Raw genomic sequence first — 16,209 nt, 5'->3', positions numbered from 1 at the left:
GTGAAGTTTTGTATGGTTGCTTTGCTTTTCTTTTGGGGACGACATTCCCTTTTCTACCTCCATATAAGCAAAAACTGGAGTTTCAGTCTGTGGGTCGGTCACCCACCATCCCTTGTGTACTTTTGGGGAGCCAGTGAAGTTGATTTGGAACTTCACTGCCCCCTCCCCTCTCCCAGACACCTCCAGATGGCAGCCAGGACTGGGGGACTAGGAAGAACGGGACTGTCCATCTCAGCAGCAGTGAGTTAAACTCATCCAATAGCTCAATCAGTCAAATATACATGGATGTGGCAGCTGTAACAGTTGTTTAGGAATTTTTAAAAATTAAATTCTTAAATTCTTTCATTTTTCATTAAAATCCCCTTTCTCACTCATGTACTCTTTGCCCCTGTCTCCCTTTATGTCCTTTGCTTTTGGGAAGCAGTCTCACAAAAGACTGGGATTAATGGTTTGGGTGCCAGATTCATTAAACTAATTAGCACAGCTGTCTGACTGGGCTGGGTATGTAAGGCACCGGAGACAGTTCACTGAATGAGCCTTGCACTTGACCTGCGGCTTTCTTCACGGAAATATGTCATTTTTGCCACCTGACCTTATGGCTTCTGGGTTAATTTTTCACATGAAATAAACATTATTTTCCTTCGGACAAATGAGCCTCGGGCCTGCTTTATCTTCCGGGTAAGGAGGCAGCAGCAGAACGCATTTCTCCCGGGTGCTGCTGCCAGGGCAGTGGGGGGGAAGCTGCTGCCTTTCCGCTCACATCCCGTGTTCTTCCAGAATAAACCACTCTGATAAAACCCTTATGGGAAGGGGTTCCGGCGGGGACACCCTTCAGTAACTGAAAGCAGCTTAGCAGAAAGACACAAGGAGCTTTTTACAAGAACACGTAGTGGCAGAACACGAGGGAATGGATGCAATCTGAAAGAAAGTAGGTTTAGATTAGCTATTACGGGGAAGTTCTTTGCAGTGAGGATGGCGAAGCACTGGAACGGGCCGCCCAAAGAACCTGTGGATGCCCATGCCTGATAGTGCTCATGTTGGAGCATGATGTTGGATCATGAGCAGCCTGATCTAGTAGAAGGTGTTGCTGCCTATGGCAGGCCTGCTAGAACCAGGTGATTTTTAAGGTCTCTCCCAAGTTAAACCGCTCCATGATACCAGGAACAGGCGGCGGCGGGGAACGGCCGCAGCGCGGGCGGGGCGGGCCGGGCCGCCCGTCCCAGGCTCCCCCGCGGCGCAGGCGGGCGGGGCTGAGGCGGGCGGGGCTGGCGGGCGGGCACAGCCGGGGCGCGGCCGGGCGGGCGGAGCGCGGTGCCGGCCGGTGTCCCTCTGCCTCGGCATGTCCGACTCCGGCGGCGGCGGGGGCGGCGGCCCCGGCGGCGAGGAAGGCGGCATGGAGGTGTCGGGCTCGGCGGTGCAGAACGTGGCCGACGTGTCGGTGCTGCAGAAGCACCTGCGCAAGCTGGTGCCGCTGCTGCTGGAGGATGGCGGCGAGGCGCCGGCGGCGCTGGAAGCGGCGCTGGAGGAGAAGGGCGCGCTGGAGCATATGCGCAAGTTCCTCTCCGACCCGCAGGTCCACACGGTGCTGGTGGAGCGCTCCACGCTCAAAGGTGAGGCAGGAGCGGAGGCGCCGCGGTGGCAAAATGGCCGCTGCCGGCCGCAGCCGCCGCCCTGCCGCGGGTGGGAGGGGCGCGCCTCCGCCGCGGCCGCGCTCCGCCTCAGCGCGGCCCGGCCGGGAATCGCCGGGCCCGGCACTGCGGGCCCGCTCCGCCTCAGCGCGGCTCCGGCCGGGAATCGCCGGGCCCGGCACTGCGGGCCCACTCCGCCTCAGCGCGGCCTGGCCGGGAATCGCCGGGCCCGGCACTGCGGGCCCGCTCCGCCTCAGCGCGGCCCCGGCCGGGAATCGCCGGGCCCGGCACTGCGGGCCCGCTCCGCCTCAGCGCGGCCCCGGCCGGGAATCGCCGGGCCCGGCACTGCGGGCCCACTCCGCCTCAGCGCGGCCCCGGCCGGGAATCGCCGGCTGGGCACTGCGGGTTCGCTGTGGGGCTCGGGCGGAGGCAGTACAGCCTGAGCGGCGGGCGGGTCCCACTGGCCCCGGCCCGGCCTCCCCGGCCGCCTTTGTTCCGCGGTCCGGGGCCCAGGCGGGTGCTCGGCGGGGCTGTGGGCTGGCTGTGGGCGCAAATCCGGGCGTGCTGTGGTTGCGGCCGGTCCTGCTTGGAAAGGCCACTCCAAGTGCTCCGTGAGTCGGCCGTGGCACCGCTCCTGCGGCAGCCAGGCTGGTCGGGGAGTGACCTCCTGGGCGAGGCAGATAGCCGCTCTGTAACAGAGCAAGAGCGCCAAAACCCCGGATAAAGGGGAAAAAATAGCCCAGCCTGAATGGACCTGTAAAAAGCATTGTTTCACGGTTAGTTAGGGAGTTCCTTTAGTCGACAAACGAAGATGTGGACCTTGCCGTGCCTTTGTTTAGTTATCAAAGCCTGGTGACTGTGCTGTTTGCGCTCAGAACCGCATCAAATGCTGCATGAAATACTGCAGCTAAGCTGAGACTGGCTGGAGTGTCTTTGTTACTCACATGCTGCTGTAACTGAATGTTTATTTCGAAAATGAGTTGTCAACAAATCTGTTGCTAAATAGGCCCTAACTGTCACAGACTACAGCTAATGAACAGTGACAAAATCTAGCTAGGTTTCATCAATAATGCAGGCTTTTACTGTTAAACAAGCCCCTGCAGTCTGTAAATAGCTGGCTACCTGCCTGCCAGCGTGAGCTTGCAAATTCTACTATTAAGCTTCTGGATCACTACTTCTAACGTGCTGGTGGATCTGTTCTTGTATATACCAAATCCTAATAAAGTCATATTTCATATTGCATTATTTAACATGTCAACAGAAACACTTTAACATCATGATATGTGCCCTGCAGTTGCTGCACAGAGAAACATCAAGAAGGTCCTTTCATTCACTGTCTATTCATTGTAAACTTCAGATGTTGCTTAAAAATGCCCCATTGTTGCTTATTTTTTGCCTATTTCAAGATTATCGTCCTCTTTCTCCTTCCAAAGTTTGAGACTTCTTTTTCAGTAGGGTTAATTTTTCAGAGGAGAACAAAAGAACAGCTACCTTTATGAATTCATGATGCAGTGATTAATAAAAATTAAAGAAAAACATTTAATATTAACGCAGATGATTCCTGCTTTTTTGCTATGCCTGGATCATGAGAATGGTTATTCCTGGTTATGATTGGAAGTAATAAAGATAGTGGTGATCAGTTATCTCCAGGCTCATGGCATAGATATTGTTATATATGTATGCATCAAAAGAAATTGAGAGACTCATTACATGTTTCAAAAGCCAGATACTGGTTTATGATGCACTGAGGCCATTTCTGTCCATGTATTCTGGTTTAATAGCAGTTACTTGGGCAAAGTGGGTTTTATGAATAACAGCCAGGTGTTCAAAGTTTACAGATCTGAAACCTCCAGCAGCATATGGAGAGCTCTGACACTATTACAAACAATGTTGCTATTATTGAAGCTTGTCCATGAACTACATAGCATGAAGTAGATTATTGATTACAAGTACGATAAAACAGAAGCCTTATTTCTGGGTAATGAAAGCTTCTCTCTGGTATCACCAGCTCCCCAACCTGTCAGCTGCTCTCATACCAGGTACCTGTGGTCTCCATTGCTGTGTTGTTCTGTGACCAGGCTTCTGGTGCTTGGGGCCACAAACGTGACAGCCTGAGGCTGTATCTCCTAAGGACTGAACGAAATCAGAGCAGGACAGTGTGCTATCATGTGTCCAGTCAGAGTGTGTCCCCAACAGGGAGTAACCTTCTGCACTGAAATCACTGCATTGCAGCAGGGCTGCCTGCATCTCCAGCAATTACATCATCTGTGATGCACTGGCTGTGCTAATGCCTGAGTACTTCCCATGGCTTGGCTTTTTAGTCTGTCAAAAGATTTTTTTGTTGTTCAGAGACTTAATTTCCAAATAATTTTCAAAGCAGATGTCTGAAAATACAAAGCCATCTTTGAAAGAAAACAGCAGCTGTTTAATGTTCCACTGAAGCACAGTTGTCTTGGCAACATATCTCTGCAAATAAATGCACATTCTATAATGCAGATTTCTCTCTCAGAATGTGAGTTATAATTCACGTACTGTAATATTTTAGTATTTTTATAGCGACCTAAGTCTTAATGGTGTTTTAAAGACGGTGAACCCATTCTGTATCTGAGAGATATTGCAAAGCTACATTTGACCTAATTTAGTTAATTAAGTTGGTGTGGAGCTTAAAGGTTAGAAGATAGTCTGGTAATAGCAGAAGGTGGTTAAGAAGGAGTGGCAGATGTGTTAGGCATTAAGTATTTCTTACTGTATTTTTTTGCAGAGGATGTGGGAGATGAAGGAGAAGAGGAAAAAGAGTTCATTTCCTACAGTATCAGCACTGACATTCATTATGGAATAAAGTCAAACAGGTGAATTAGTAAAATAGATTTTAACATATCTACTCTATGTATGTAAAACCTGCACAAGCAGACTTATCTACTTTACCTACAAATTTACCTCCAGTTTACCTAGTCCTTTCAGGCAGTGTTTTTATTCAAGTGGCACAATAGCTTTTCAAGGCAGAGGCTCTGATAGAAAAAGGGTGTGTCATGGGGCTGAAAGGAGTGGACCTAGGACTTCTATCTCTTGGGTTAAAGAAACAGTTCTGTTAATTTTTGCATACATGCAGCTGTAACATACACAGCTTGGGTTCAGTATTCTTTGGTCATGTCTGGCTCTTACCTATTTGTCACCTATCTTGAGGGGTATTTGGCTCTGAAGCTTTGTAAAATGTAAAAATGTAAAATTGTTTTCTTTAGTATGCTCCTACTTCAGAGTCCTTATTGATAGCTCAGCTTGCTTACTGCTGAAGAGTAAAGATGTATTTATTTGGAAGACTTGTATTCAAGTCTCTTAGAAGAAGGATTGTGAAGTGTGATGATACAGATTATCATTTGACTCCTAAACTTGCAGTCACATTAAAGCTGTTGTATCACTTAAGTTTCAAATGATTGGTTGGTAACTCTCTTCTCTGTTCCATAGCCTGGCGTTCATTAAACGTACAGCAGTGATCGATGCTGACAAACCTGTGTCTTCCCAGCTCAGAGTGCTCACTCTCAGTGAAGATTCTCCATATGAAACATTGCACTCTTTCATCAGCAATGCTGTTGCTCCCTTTTTCAAGTCCTATATCCGAGAGTCTGGCAAAGCAGACAGGTAATTCAGCATAAGTACTGCATTTCTGTGCTAATGAATTATAGTAAGTGTTTAATGATTTTAAAAAAATAGCAACAGTGATTCTTCAAAGTGAATCATGTGGATTGTTTAAGCATACAGTTGGATATGATGCTGTTGCTGACTCTGGGGAAGCAGTTCAGGTCTGAATGTGTTACATATGGTTTTTGATTTGCCTTCTTACATGTGCTTCTTCTTTGCTTTTTCAGAGATGGAGATAAGATGGCTCCTTCAGTTGAGAAAAAGATTGCAGAGCTTGAAATGGGCCTCTTGCATTTGCAACAGAATATTGAAATTCCAGAGATCAGTCTGCCAATTCATGCAACCATTACTAATGTTGCTAAGCAGTGTTACGAACGTGGAGAAAAACCAAAGGTTACAGATTTTGGTGAGAAGGCTGAGGATCCACTGTTCCTTAATCAGCTACAGTCTGGAGTCAACCGCTGGATTAGAGAAATACAGAAGGTAACCAAATACAGAACAGGGAATAAAAAACCCAGCTAAGTAATAAGAACTTGTATGTGGTACTGTGTATCTTCTTCACAGTTTAACTGGTAAAATGCTGTTTCCTGCAGGATACTCTTGAAGATCTGAGATCAGGTTTTTGAGTCAGCAGAAACACTGGTTAAATTAGGCTAAGTCTAGTCTTAAAATTAGGCTAAACCTGGTCTAAATTTGCAATCTAGTCTAAGTTGTTCTACAGACAGCCAAGAGTATGACTATTTTATGCATATTGTAATAGACTCAAGTAACTGGCAGTAACCCTGTGAATTTTGTAACTACTCTTTAAATCTTTACAACAGATTGAGAGGAACACATTTGATTGGCCTGTTTTGTTATTTGCCCCGGTGCATCCACAACCACTTCACAATGGTTGCTCCAACTTTACAAAAGAACTGCAGTTACTCAAAAACAGCATCTCAGATACTAGTCTGGCTTTTTTGCCTGTGTGCACAGTAAACACCTATTGCTTATGGACCAGTATTGCCTTTTCTCATTTGAGAGCATAAAACGTTTGTTACTTTGCCTGGCTCATCTGCCACTAACCAGAATACAGACACTGCTCAGGAAAGCAGGCAGGTGACGTTTTTAGATTATGCCGAATATTATTACATGAGGGTCCTAAAACCAATCTTTAGGATCTCTGGAATTACACTAGTCACATGTTGCATGCAGTTCCTACTCTTCTCAAAGAATGAGTGCCAAAACTGTCTGAGGTTGGATTATTAAAACCTAGTAGTCATTGCAGGTTTCAATTATATTTAGTAACAGTTTTTACACTTGAAGCATATAAATTAAATGCTTTTCTCTCTCCTTGTCTTTCTCTCTCTTACTTTGAAGGTGACCAAATTAGATCGAGATCCTGCATCAGGCACTGCATTACAGGAGATAAGCTTCTGGTTAAATTTGGAAAGGGCTCTGTACCGCATTCAGGAAAAACGTGAAAGCCCAGAAGTTCTGCTGACTCTGGACATTCTAAAACATGGCAAACGTTTTCATGCAACTGTCAGCTTTGATACAGACACAGGTAAAGTATCTGTTCAATAACATTTTTCCCAAATGTCCTACAGAACTGAAACTGTTACGAAACTTGAACATTGTGGTGCAAAGAACAGTGCTGTTTGGAGGAGCCTTGGACTAGTTCAGGTAGAGATTTTGGTCAATGAAATTAAAAGTTATATTCAAAATCTTTTCCTCTTAGGTCTGAAACAGGCACTGGAAACTGTGAATGACTATAATCCACTGATGAAAGACTTTCCACTGAATGACTTGCTGTCTGCTACGGAGCTGGACAAAATCAGGCAGGCCCTTGTTGCAATATTTACCCATTTGAGAAAAATCAGGAACACAAAATACCCAATCCAAAGGGCATTACGTTTAGTGGAGGCTATTTCAAGAGATCTGAGCTCTCAGCTCCTTAAAGTGTTGGGAACCAGAAAACTGATGCATGTTGCCTATGAAGAATTTGAAAAGGTATGTTCATGACTTTGTGATACTGGTTGCTGTATTGTGTTGGACAGTGACTTTCAGGAAGCATTTAATTTGGGAGCTAAGTTCCTGTTCTAAAACTTTTTCCAGGTAATGGTTGCATGCTTTGAAGTATTCCAAACCTGGGATGATGAATATGAGAAGTTACAAGTTCTGCTGAGAGATATCGTGAAGAGAAAAAGGGAAGAGAACCTGAAGATGGTGTGGCGCATCAATCCTGCTCACAGGAAACTCCAGAGTCGTCTTGATCAAATGAGGAAATTCAGGCGTCAGCATGAGCAGCTGAGAGCAGTCATTGTGAGAGTTTTGCGACCTCAGGTAATCTTGGTTGTTTCCAAACAGAAAATGTGACTGCTTCAAGTGTTACTGTTACTCGAAGTTACCACTACAAATGTAATGTAACATTCAGTTTCCATGTTTAGTTGCTAATAGGCTTAGCTTTAATTCAGGCTTACATTGCATAATACATGCTCATGTTAATAAACTCAGCAAGTCTAGACATAACACAGGGGAGATTATAAGTGTTTAAATCCTTGAACTTGGCTAAACCACAGTGGAAAATGAGATTATGTTGCACAGTAGTAGTAGTTTGTAAAGTAACTGTGTTCCCCTATTCCTACTGGAAGTTAAATCTGAAGCATAACTGAAAGTTTGTTACGAATTTGTCACTGATTGGTAGGGGGTTTGTGCAATGTTTTTTAGAACCAACTGCATTTTGCTACTTCCAGAGAAATTTTGTAGTATCCTGCCCACTAAACTATGATTCTAATGTAGGTAACAGCTGTTGCCCAGCAAAATCAAGGAGAGGTACCTGAACCACAGGATATGAAAGTAGCAGAAGTCCTTTTTGATGCTGCAGATGCTAATGCAATTGAAGAAGTCAATCTTGCTTATGAGAATGTTAAGGAAGTAGATGGATTAGATGTTTCCAAAGAAGGTACAGAAGCCTGGGAGGCAGCAATGAAGCGCTATGATGAAAGAATTGATAGAGTTGAAACAAGAATAACAGCCCGTTTGAGAGACCAGCTCGGTACAGCAAAGAATGCCAATGAAATGTTCAGAATCTTCTCCCGATTTAACGCCTTGTTTGTCAGACCTCACATTCGCGGTGCCATTCGTGAATACCAAACACAATTGATCCAGCGCGTGAAAGATGATATCGAGTCTCTTCACGACAAGTTCAAAGTACAATACCCACAGAGTCAAGCGTGTAAAATGAGTCACGTTCGTGACTTGCCTCCTGTGTCTGGGTCTATAATTTGGGCAAAACAGATTGACAGGCAGCTCACCGCTTACATGAAGCGTGTGGAGGATGTCCTTGGCAAAGGCTGGGAGAACCATGTTGAAGGTCAGAAGCTAAAACAGGATGGAGATAGCTTTCGCATGAAGCTCAACACTCAGGAGATCTTTGATGACTGGGCAAGAAAAGTTCAGCAACGCAACCTTGGTGTGTCTGGTCGCATTTTCACCATCGAAAGCACTCGTGTTCGAGGTCGAACTGGAAATGTCCTGAAACTGAAAGTCAACTTTCTCCCAGAAATAATTACACTTTCAAAAGAAGTCCGAAACCTGAAGTGGCTTGGTTTCCGTGTCCCACTAGCAATTGTCAACAAAGCTCACCAAGCAAACCAGCTCTATCCATTTGCTATTTCTCTCATTGAAAGTGTCCGCACATACGAGCGAACATGTGAGAAAGTAGAAGAGCGCAATACTATCTCACTGCTGGTCGCTGGCTTGAAGAAAGAAGTGCAGGCTTTGATTGCAGAAGGAATTGCCCTTGTGTGGGAATCATACAAACTTGATCCATACGTACAGCGCTTGGCTGAGACTGTCTTCAGTTTCCAGGAAAAGGTTTGTGTCACCTGTCAAAATCTGTAAAACTTGTGCATTTATAATTCAGTAATGTGTGGTTACTCAAGAGTGTCATTGGATAGCTGAGAATTCTGCAGCTCTTGGGTTTAGTAGCTGATTGAGTCAGCACAAATTGGCCAAAGTGGATGGATCTCTTGGTAGTGCTAAAATTGCTATAAGCAGTATTTACTTTCATTTGATGTTGCTAAAATGGATGCATTGCTGCATCCAAATAAAGAGACATGATTAACCATTACTGAATTATTATTGTGTCCTTGATCTAACCTGTCAAACTAAACATCCCATTTTTCCTAAACTATCTTAGGTGGATGATCTGCTCATTATTGAAGAGAAGATAGACCTGGAAGTGAGATCATTGGAAACATGCATGTATGATCACAAGACTTTCTCCGAAATCTTGAACAGAGTTCAGAAAGCTGTGGATGATTTAAATCTTCATTCATACTCAAATTTGCCAATCTGGGTCAATAAATTGGATATGGAGGTAGGTTTGAGATTGAGGAGTAGTATATGTTTAGAGACAACATTTTATTCAGGTGCAAAATATATTTTGATTATTGTCTTCATAGTCACCCAGGGTGACTTTTCTTTATAGTCACACCAGAGACTTAATTCTCATTCCCTGAAAATTTCAGTATATTTTTGGTATGCAGAAGATTGCAAAACCTGTGTTGGGGATTTTTTGCTGTTGACTTTTGGGATCAATTAATTCAAGGGGAGTTTTGTTCTTTGAAGAAAAAAGTTTGATACAGTTTGATGACCCAGAGGGTGCAAGGTAGATAAAAGGTGGTGGAAATTTGCTGTCCTGCTAGCAAAGACTTTTTTGCCATCATATTGTTTGCTCCCGCTTGTTAAGTTTCAGGTTATTGGTCACTAGGCCAACTTCAATACAGTTAAAATTTGTTTAACTACATTGAAGTCCATGAGGACCAGGAGAAGCTTTGAATTGTATTCAGTACAAAACCCCTAAACCTCTTCAATCATGGAATGGTTTGAGTTGGTAGAGACCTTCATGATTATCTGGTTGCAGCCCCCATGCCATGGGCAGTGATGCCACTGATTTGGTAGTTCAAAGCCCCATCCAACTTGGCCTGGAACACTTCCAGAGATGGGGCATCCATAGCTTCTCTGGGCAACCTGTTCCAGTGCCTCATCACCTTAATACCTAATCTAAAGCCATTATTCCATTTATTGCTGCAAGCCCTGGTAAACAGTCCCTCCAATTCTTGTAAGTCCCTTCTGGTGCTGGGGTGGCTTAGTAAAGGAGCACTTGGCTCTTGGAGGTGCTCTAGTGTGCTTGTCAGAATATACTGATAGTGGGGATCTGCATGCAGTGAATATGCAGGTTTTTCCTCCAATGTGCCTCATTTTCTTTAGATTGAAAGAATCCTGGGTGTTCGTTTGCAAGCCGGACTGAGGGCCTGGACCCAGGTTCTTCTGGGACAGGCAGATGACAAAGCAGAAGTTGACATGGATACAGATGCTCCTCAAGTGAGCCATAAGCCTGGTGGTGAACCCAAGATTAAAGTAAGTTTAACGGTGGTTTGGTTTTTTCTGTGCGTTAGTGGTTTTTTTGGTTAGTTGTTTTTTTCCTTATTGTCAATTAACTAATGCAGAAATAATTTCTGAGGCTTATACGGAATATAAATATTTCTTCTGCATCTGTTTTTGGAGAAATATTTTCCTCTTTCCATTTAAGTGCAAGGTGATTTTTGAAAAGTGCTTCTGGAAGTCCAGAATTCTTGTCTGTATATAGCAGTATCTGCCAGTAAAACTGGGTGTTTTTACTGTTTCTGCAGAACATTGTACATGAACTGAGGATAACCAACCAGGTGATATACTTGAATCCACCAATTGAAGACTGTAGATACAAACTTTACCAAGAAATGTTTTCTTGGAAAATGGTAATCCTGTCACTGCCAAGAATTCAAAGTCAGAGATATCAGGTGAGTGTAACGAAGCTGTATCTAAGTCTGAGCAATTGCTTTCACTTAGTAATTAACTGTCCTCAATATATTAGTGTGTTGATCTAAAACCAAACCTGAGTGCCCTGGAAATTGATGTATATCACAAGTATAACTGTGGTTCTTAGGTTGGTGTGCATTATGAGCTGTCTGAGGAAGAGAAGTTCTATCGTAATGCATTGACAAGAATGCCTGATGGCCCTGCAGCTCTGGAGGAGTCATACTCAGCTGTCATGGGAATTGTGACTGAAGTGGAACAGTATGTCAAGGTAGGAGACTGACAGGATATAAAGGAACAGCTAAAATGAACATGGACTTTCAATTTTCCTGGGGCTGGAGGGAAGCACATCTTTTGGAATATACTGGAAAAGTTCTGAACATTGTGAAATACCTCCATTAGGTTTGGCTGCAGTACCAGTGTCTGTGGGATATGCAGGCTGAAAATATATACAACCGTCTTGGAGAAGACCTGAATAAGTGGCAGGCCCTTTTGGTTCAGATAAGAAAGGCAAGAGGAACATTTGACAATGCAGAAACCAGAAAGGAGTTTGGACCTGTTGTCATAGACTATGGCAAGGTGAGAAATTGTAATTATTTGTAGTGATAAATGCATTGAATTTCAGTATAGGTGTATAACACAAAATAGCAAGGATGACAAATTACTATTATCTAACATTATTCACTTGTAGGTACAATCAAAGGTGAACTTGAAGTATGATTCCTGGCACAAAGAAGTGCTCAGCAAATTTGGCCAAATGCTTGGTCAGAATATGACAGAGTTTCATTCACAAATTTCTAAGGTAAGAAAAGTTTAAATTCTAGTTTTTCACTTTCAGATCAACTGTTGTAGAATACTAAAACACTGATTTGTGCCCTTAACAGTCCCGTCAAGAGCTGGAGCAGCATTCTGTGGACACTGCGAGCACATCAGATGCTGTGACATTCATCACATATGTGCAGTCCTTGAAACGTAAAATCAAACAGTTTGAAAAGCAAGTTGAGGTATGTTTGTTGTCTCTTGCTAATGATTCTGATTTATGGAAATGTCAGGCTTGGCTCATAAAGTGCAGCTTCATCATAATCGTAAAATGATATTCAAGTTCTCTTAAAAACAGACTCAAACTTCATATTCTGAAAAATGCCGTGAGCTCTTTAGTGAGCCTTTAATAAAGTATGCTTATTTAGCCTTGAAGCTTAAGTTTTGTCTTTTTAACTTAAAACCACTGTGTCTTGTAGCTTTATCGCAATGGTCAACGCTTGCTTGAGAAACAAAGGTTCCAGTTTCCTTCCTCTTGGCTGTACATTGACAACATCGAAGGAGAATGGGGTGCCTTTAATGACATTATGCGTAGGAAGGATTCTGCCATTCAGCAACAAGTAGCAAATCTGCAGATGAAAATAGTTCAAGAGGATCGTGCAGTGGAGAGCCGGACAACTGACTTGCTGACAGACTGGGAGAAAACAAAGCCTGTGACAGTAAGTAGTGGTTATTAATATTCAGTCAATGAAGTAGATTTTCAGTAAGAAGTAGGGACTTGGCTTTTATTTTTTTTTGCAGTTGTTCATTTTAGATTATAGTAAGTGTCTTTTTGATGGTTCTGTAATACCCTGTTACTGTGTTGATTTTTGGCAATAGTTGTAGAGGGAAATTTACCCTTAAAACGTAGACCTCTGTTAGATGCAGAGAAGTAAATTACTTCATTGACTAAGACAGCTTTATCTGAAACAAGTATATGTCAGAGGTACGCATGTAGGAGGATTCAGAAGCAAGCTGCTTTTTGTTGTCTTTTTTTTCCTGAAGTGCTTTTTTGTAAATCCAAAAGCTGCATGTAAAAATTGAGTTAGACTTATTGTGGACTAGTATGTTGTCTTACTGTCAGCAAAATGGAAATGTGAAAAATGAGACAAACCAACATTTATATTTAGTCCCCACTTTTAACTTGCCTTCAATGTAATTATAGGATTATTGGATTAATGTATTCCGTGCAAACTTTAGGGAAATCTGCGTCCAGAAGAGGCTCTTCAAGCTCTTACCATTTATGAAGGAAAATTCGGCAGGCTGAAGGATGACCGTGAGAAGTGTGCAAAGGCCAAGGAAGCTCTGGAACTGACAGATACTGGACTGCTCAGTGGCAGTGAAGAGCGCGTCCAGGTACAGCCTGCTCACACACCTTCTTGCCAGTTTTGGATAAATATGTTTCATTTCATCATTTTCTCCCTCAGGAGAGTGACTTGTTGTGTGTGCTGTACTAATATCAGGGCACAGTCTCCACAATGACTCAGTTCTAGCCTTCAGAGCTTGTCTGTGATCTCTTCCTTGACTGTCTTATTCTTTTGAAACTGTTATGTGAACCAAGATGGAAAATTTCGTCTTGGTCACTTGCTGTTGCAGTTCTGTTGAACTGGCAAACTGAAGTTTTTTGATGGATTAGAAGTATTTCATTTAACTCACCCATGCTACTGCCTTAGAAGAAAATAGAAATAACTGCTGATGTTTGATACATTCTTTATTACAGGTAGCCCTTGAAGAGCTCCAGGATCTCAAAGGTGTCTGGTCTGAACTTTCTAAAGTCTGGGAACAGATTGATCAAATGAAAGAACAACCCTGGGTCTCAGTACAGCCTCGCAAGGTACTTCACTTTTGTATACATGATCAATGTAACTACCACAAGTCTATGCAAATTAGAAATTAGACCTTTTGAGACAGACATGCTCTGTTGTCAGTTTGGACCGTTTTCAGTGTTTAGGTACTTCTTTCAGTATCTTGTGAGCATGTTTCTTCTGAAGCTAATCTAAAAAATATTCTCAGGATTGTCATAATTTAAGTAATCTTACCGGGAATTTATGCAGTTTGCATAGTTGGAGATTGGACTGAATCTACAGAGAAGAAACTGCTGTTTTTAAATAGACATTGGACCTCATTAGAGAAACTTCATTATACAGTTGGGTAAACAGCATTGATTTTAATTCAGTACTCAGGAGGTAAAGAGCAGAAAGAATACTAATCTGTAAACTAACTGCCTGTGACTAGACTGCATCATAAACCTCAATCAGACCAATAAAATTACATTCTCAGATGTAGAGTAACCACATCTTAGGCAAATACAGATAACACTTGAAAGAGCTGTCCAATTACTGAAGTCTCTTTAGAGAGAGTTTTCTGTAACAAATGTATAGGCAATTGTATGGTTATGTACACAGGACTTGTAGAGAAAGATTTCATTGCTTTTATGTTACTGACAGCTTCGACAAAATTTGGATGGTCTGCTGAACCAACTGAAAAACTTCCCTGCCCGTTTGCGACAGTATGCCTCCTATGAGTATGTTCAGAGACTTCTGAAGGGCTACATGAAGGTAAGTTGCACACATTACTGAAATGCATGTATTTTATATTCAAGTTCAAAGATGTAACTTGCTTTCTTTTCTTCTATAGATAAACATGTTAGTTATCGAACTGAAATCCGAGGCACTTAAAGACCGACACTGGAAACAGTTGATGAAGAGGCTTCATGTTAACTGGGTTGTCTCAGAATTGACCCTGGGCCAGATCTGGGATGTTGATTTACAGAGAAATGAAGCAATTGTCAAAGATGTTCTGCTTGTGGCTCAGGGAGAGATGGCTTTGGAAGAGTTCTTGAAACAGGCTAGTATCAGCTTTTGCATGTGTGCATGTAGTAGCAAATCTGAGGGTTGCTGTTACGTAGCTACTTGTGTAGTAAACTTGTCACTCTAAGCTGTTGAAACAAATGCCAAGACTCCATGGTTTGCTCTGTTTTGGGGAACAGTTTAATGCTATGTAAACTTCCTCTAATGAAACGTGCATTATTTGGGAAAAGCAGTTCTTGGTAGTGACTGCAAAGATCCCACCTTGAACTGCATCATAGTCTCAATATTTTTAACAAAAGCTTAAGTGTAAAGCCAGAATTTTCAGGTAAAAAAAAATGGCGTCTGATTACTGTAATACATTTCTACTCTGTAACTATGTTGGAGCAGAAATTATTGATGTCATATCTTAAACATCTTTTTCTCCAGATAAGAGAAGTGTGGAACACCTACGAACTGGACTTGGTCAATTACCAGAACAAGTGTCGTCTGATTCGTGGATGGGATGACCTTTTCAACAAAGTCAAGGAGCACATTAACAGCGTGTCTGCTATGAAGCTGTCACCATACTACAAGGTAAAATGGAAAACAAAGCTAAATAATTTTTGTTTATTTCTGCCTTCCCCTTCTGTTTAGTATATATTTTTGTCAGCAGGGTTTATATTCACTGTTTAAAGCTGACAGACTGTTAATTGTATATGCATACTTTGCAACTCTTAAAAAACTGCTTCCTCTAATAATTACTAGTAGTCAAATATTTAAATGAATATTAATACAGTGTTCAAACTTCAGGTGTTTGAGGAAGATGCCCTTAGTTGGGAAGATAAGCTGAACCGTATCATGGCACTTTTTGATGTCTGGATAGATGTCCAGAGGCGGTGGGTCTACCTGGAGGGTATCTTTACTGGCAGTGCAGACATCAAGCACTTGCTACCTGTGGAGACCCAGCGGTTCCAGAGGTAACTTTTTAATTTTGTTCTTTTCTTGCCTCCCTTGGGGCACCATGTGGGGAGGCCTGAAACTATGACTCACTGTAGCACTGAGTTGAAATACTGACTGCATTCTTACCTGGTCCAACTGGATTACAGCTGCTGTAGATACAAGTTCATCAAGCAAAGAGCTGCAACTACAGCAGAAAATGTTTATAGTAAACAGGCTGGTGTACAATTTTTAGAAGATGATTTGGAGTCAGGTGGTTTTCCTTGCTAGCTCCTGTCAGTTACTTCAAGGGTTTTTCTGGTGTTGTGGCTGCAATGAACAGGCTGTTTTCTGTTGCTGTAGTCTTTAATCTCACCCTTTAAACATTATTTACTTCCTCCCTTTTAAGTTGGTCTGATCATACTCATTCCACACACTTCCAGTCAGATCAAAGAATCAGATTAAGTCTCTTTGCAGGAAGTAAAGATAAGTACACCTGCTCTGGACTTTGTAGACTGAACATTACAAAGAAGTTATATTTTGTTGTAGTAGGCTTGAGGTAGATAAAGAGGAATTTGGGG

The 16,209-nt window shown here is 42.7% G+C and overlaps 1 protein-coding gene across 1 annotated transcript in view; it reads left to right on the top strand.

Annotated features, from left to right (window-relative positions):
• The first annotated feature begins 1,308 nt into the window (after positions 1 to 1,308).
• The window catches only part of DYNC1H1 (dynein cytoplasmic 1 heavy chain 1), a 44,360-nt gene continuing 29,459 nt past the window's right edge, over positions 1,309 to 16,209 (top strand). Inside the window, exons 1-22 of the mRNA XM_033063697.2 lie at positions 1,309 to 1,610; positions 4,390 to 4,477; positions 5,091 to 5,264; positions 5,492 to 5,747; positions 6,624 to 6,810; positions 6,985 to 7,256; positions 7,362 to 7,589; positions 8,046 to 9,122; positions 9,448 to 9,627; positions 10,521 to 10,670; positions 10,943 to 11,089; positions 11,236 to 11,376; positions 11,508 to 11,684; positions 11,797 to 11,907; positions 11,990 to 12,109; positions 12,344 to 12,583; positions 13,104 to 13,259; positions 13,624 to 13,737; positions 14,351 to 14,461; positions 14,541 to 14,750; positions 15,140 to 15,286; positions 15,503 to 15,669. Coding sequence (XP_032919588.1) covers positions 1,340 to 1,610; positions 4,390 to 4,477; positions 5,091 to 5,264; positions 5,492 to 5,747; positions 6,624 to 6,810; positions 6,985 to 7,256; positions 7,362 to 7,589; positions 8,046 to 9,122; positions 9,448 to 9,627; positions 10,521 to 10,670; positions 10,943 to 11,089; positions 11,236 to 11,376; positions 11,508 to 11,684; positions 11,797 to 11,907; positions 11,990 to 12,109; positions 12,344 to 12,583; positions 13,104 to 13,259; positions 13,624 to 13,737; positions 14,351 to 14,461; positions 14,541 to 14,750; positions 15,140 to 15,286; positions 15,503 to 15,669 — 4,724 coding nt within the window. The 5' untranslated portion in view covers positions 1,309 to 1,339. The remainder of the gene's footprint in view (positions 1,611 to 4,389; positions 4,478 to 5,090; positions 5,265 to 5,491; positions 5,748 to 6,623; positions 6,811 to 6,984; positions 7,257 to 7,361; positions 7,590 to 8,045; positions 9,123 to 9,447; positions 9,628 to 10,520; positions 10,671 to 10,942; positions 11,090 to 11,235; positions 11,377 to 11,507; positions 11,685 to 11,796; positions 11,908 to 11,989; positions 12,110 to 12,343; positions 12,584 to 13,103; positions 13,260 to 13,623; positions 13,738 to 14,350; positions 14,462 to 14,540; positions 14,751 to 15,139; positions 15,287 to 15,502; positions 15,670 to 16,209) is intronic.

This window comes from Catharus ustulatus, chromosome 6 (assembly GCF_009819885.2).
Source record: "Catharus ustulatus isolate bCatUst1 chromosome 6, bCatUst1.pri.v2, whole genome shotgun sequence".
Taxonomy (NCBI): domain Eukaryota; kingdom Metazoa; phylum Chordata; class Aves; order Passeriformes; family Turdidae; genus Catharus; species Catharus ustulatus.
The sequence above is the reverse complement of the archived record's forward strand: the minus strand, read 5'-3'. Positions and strand labels throughout refer to the sequence as shown.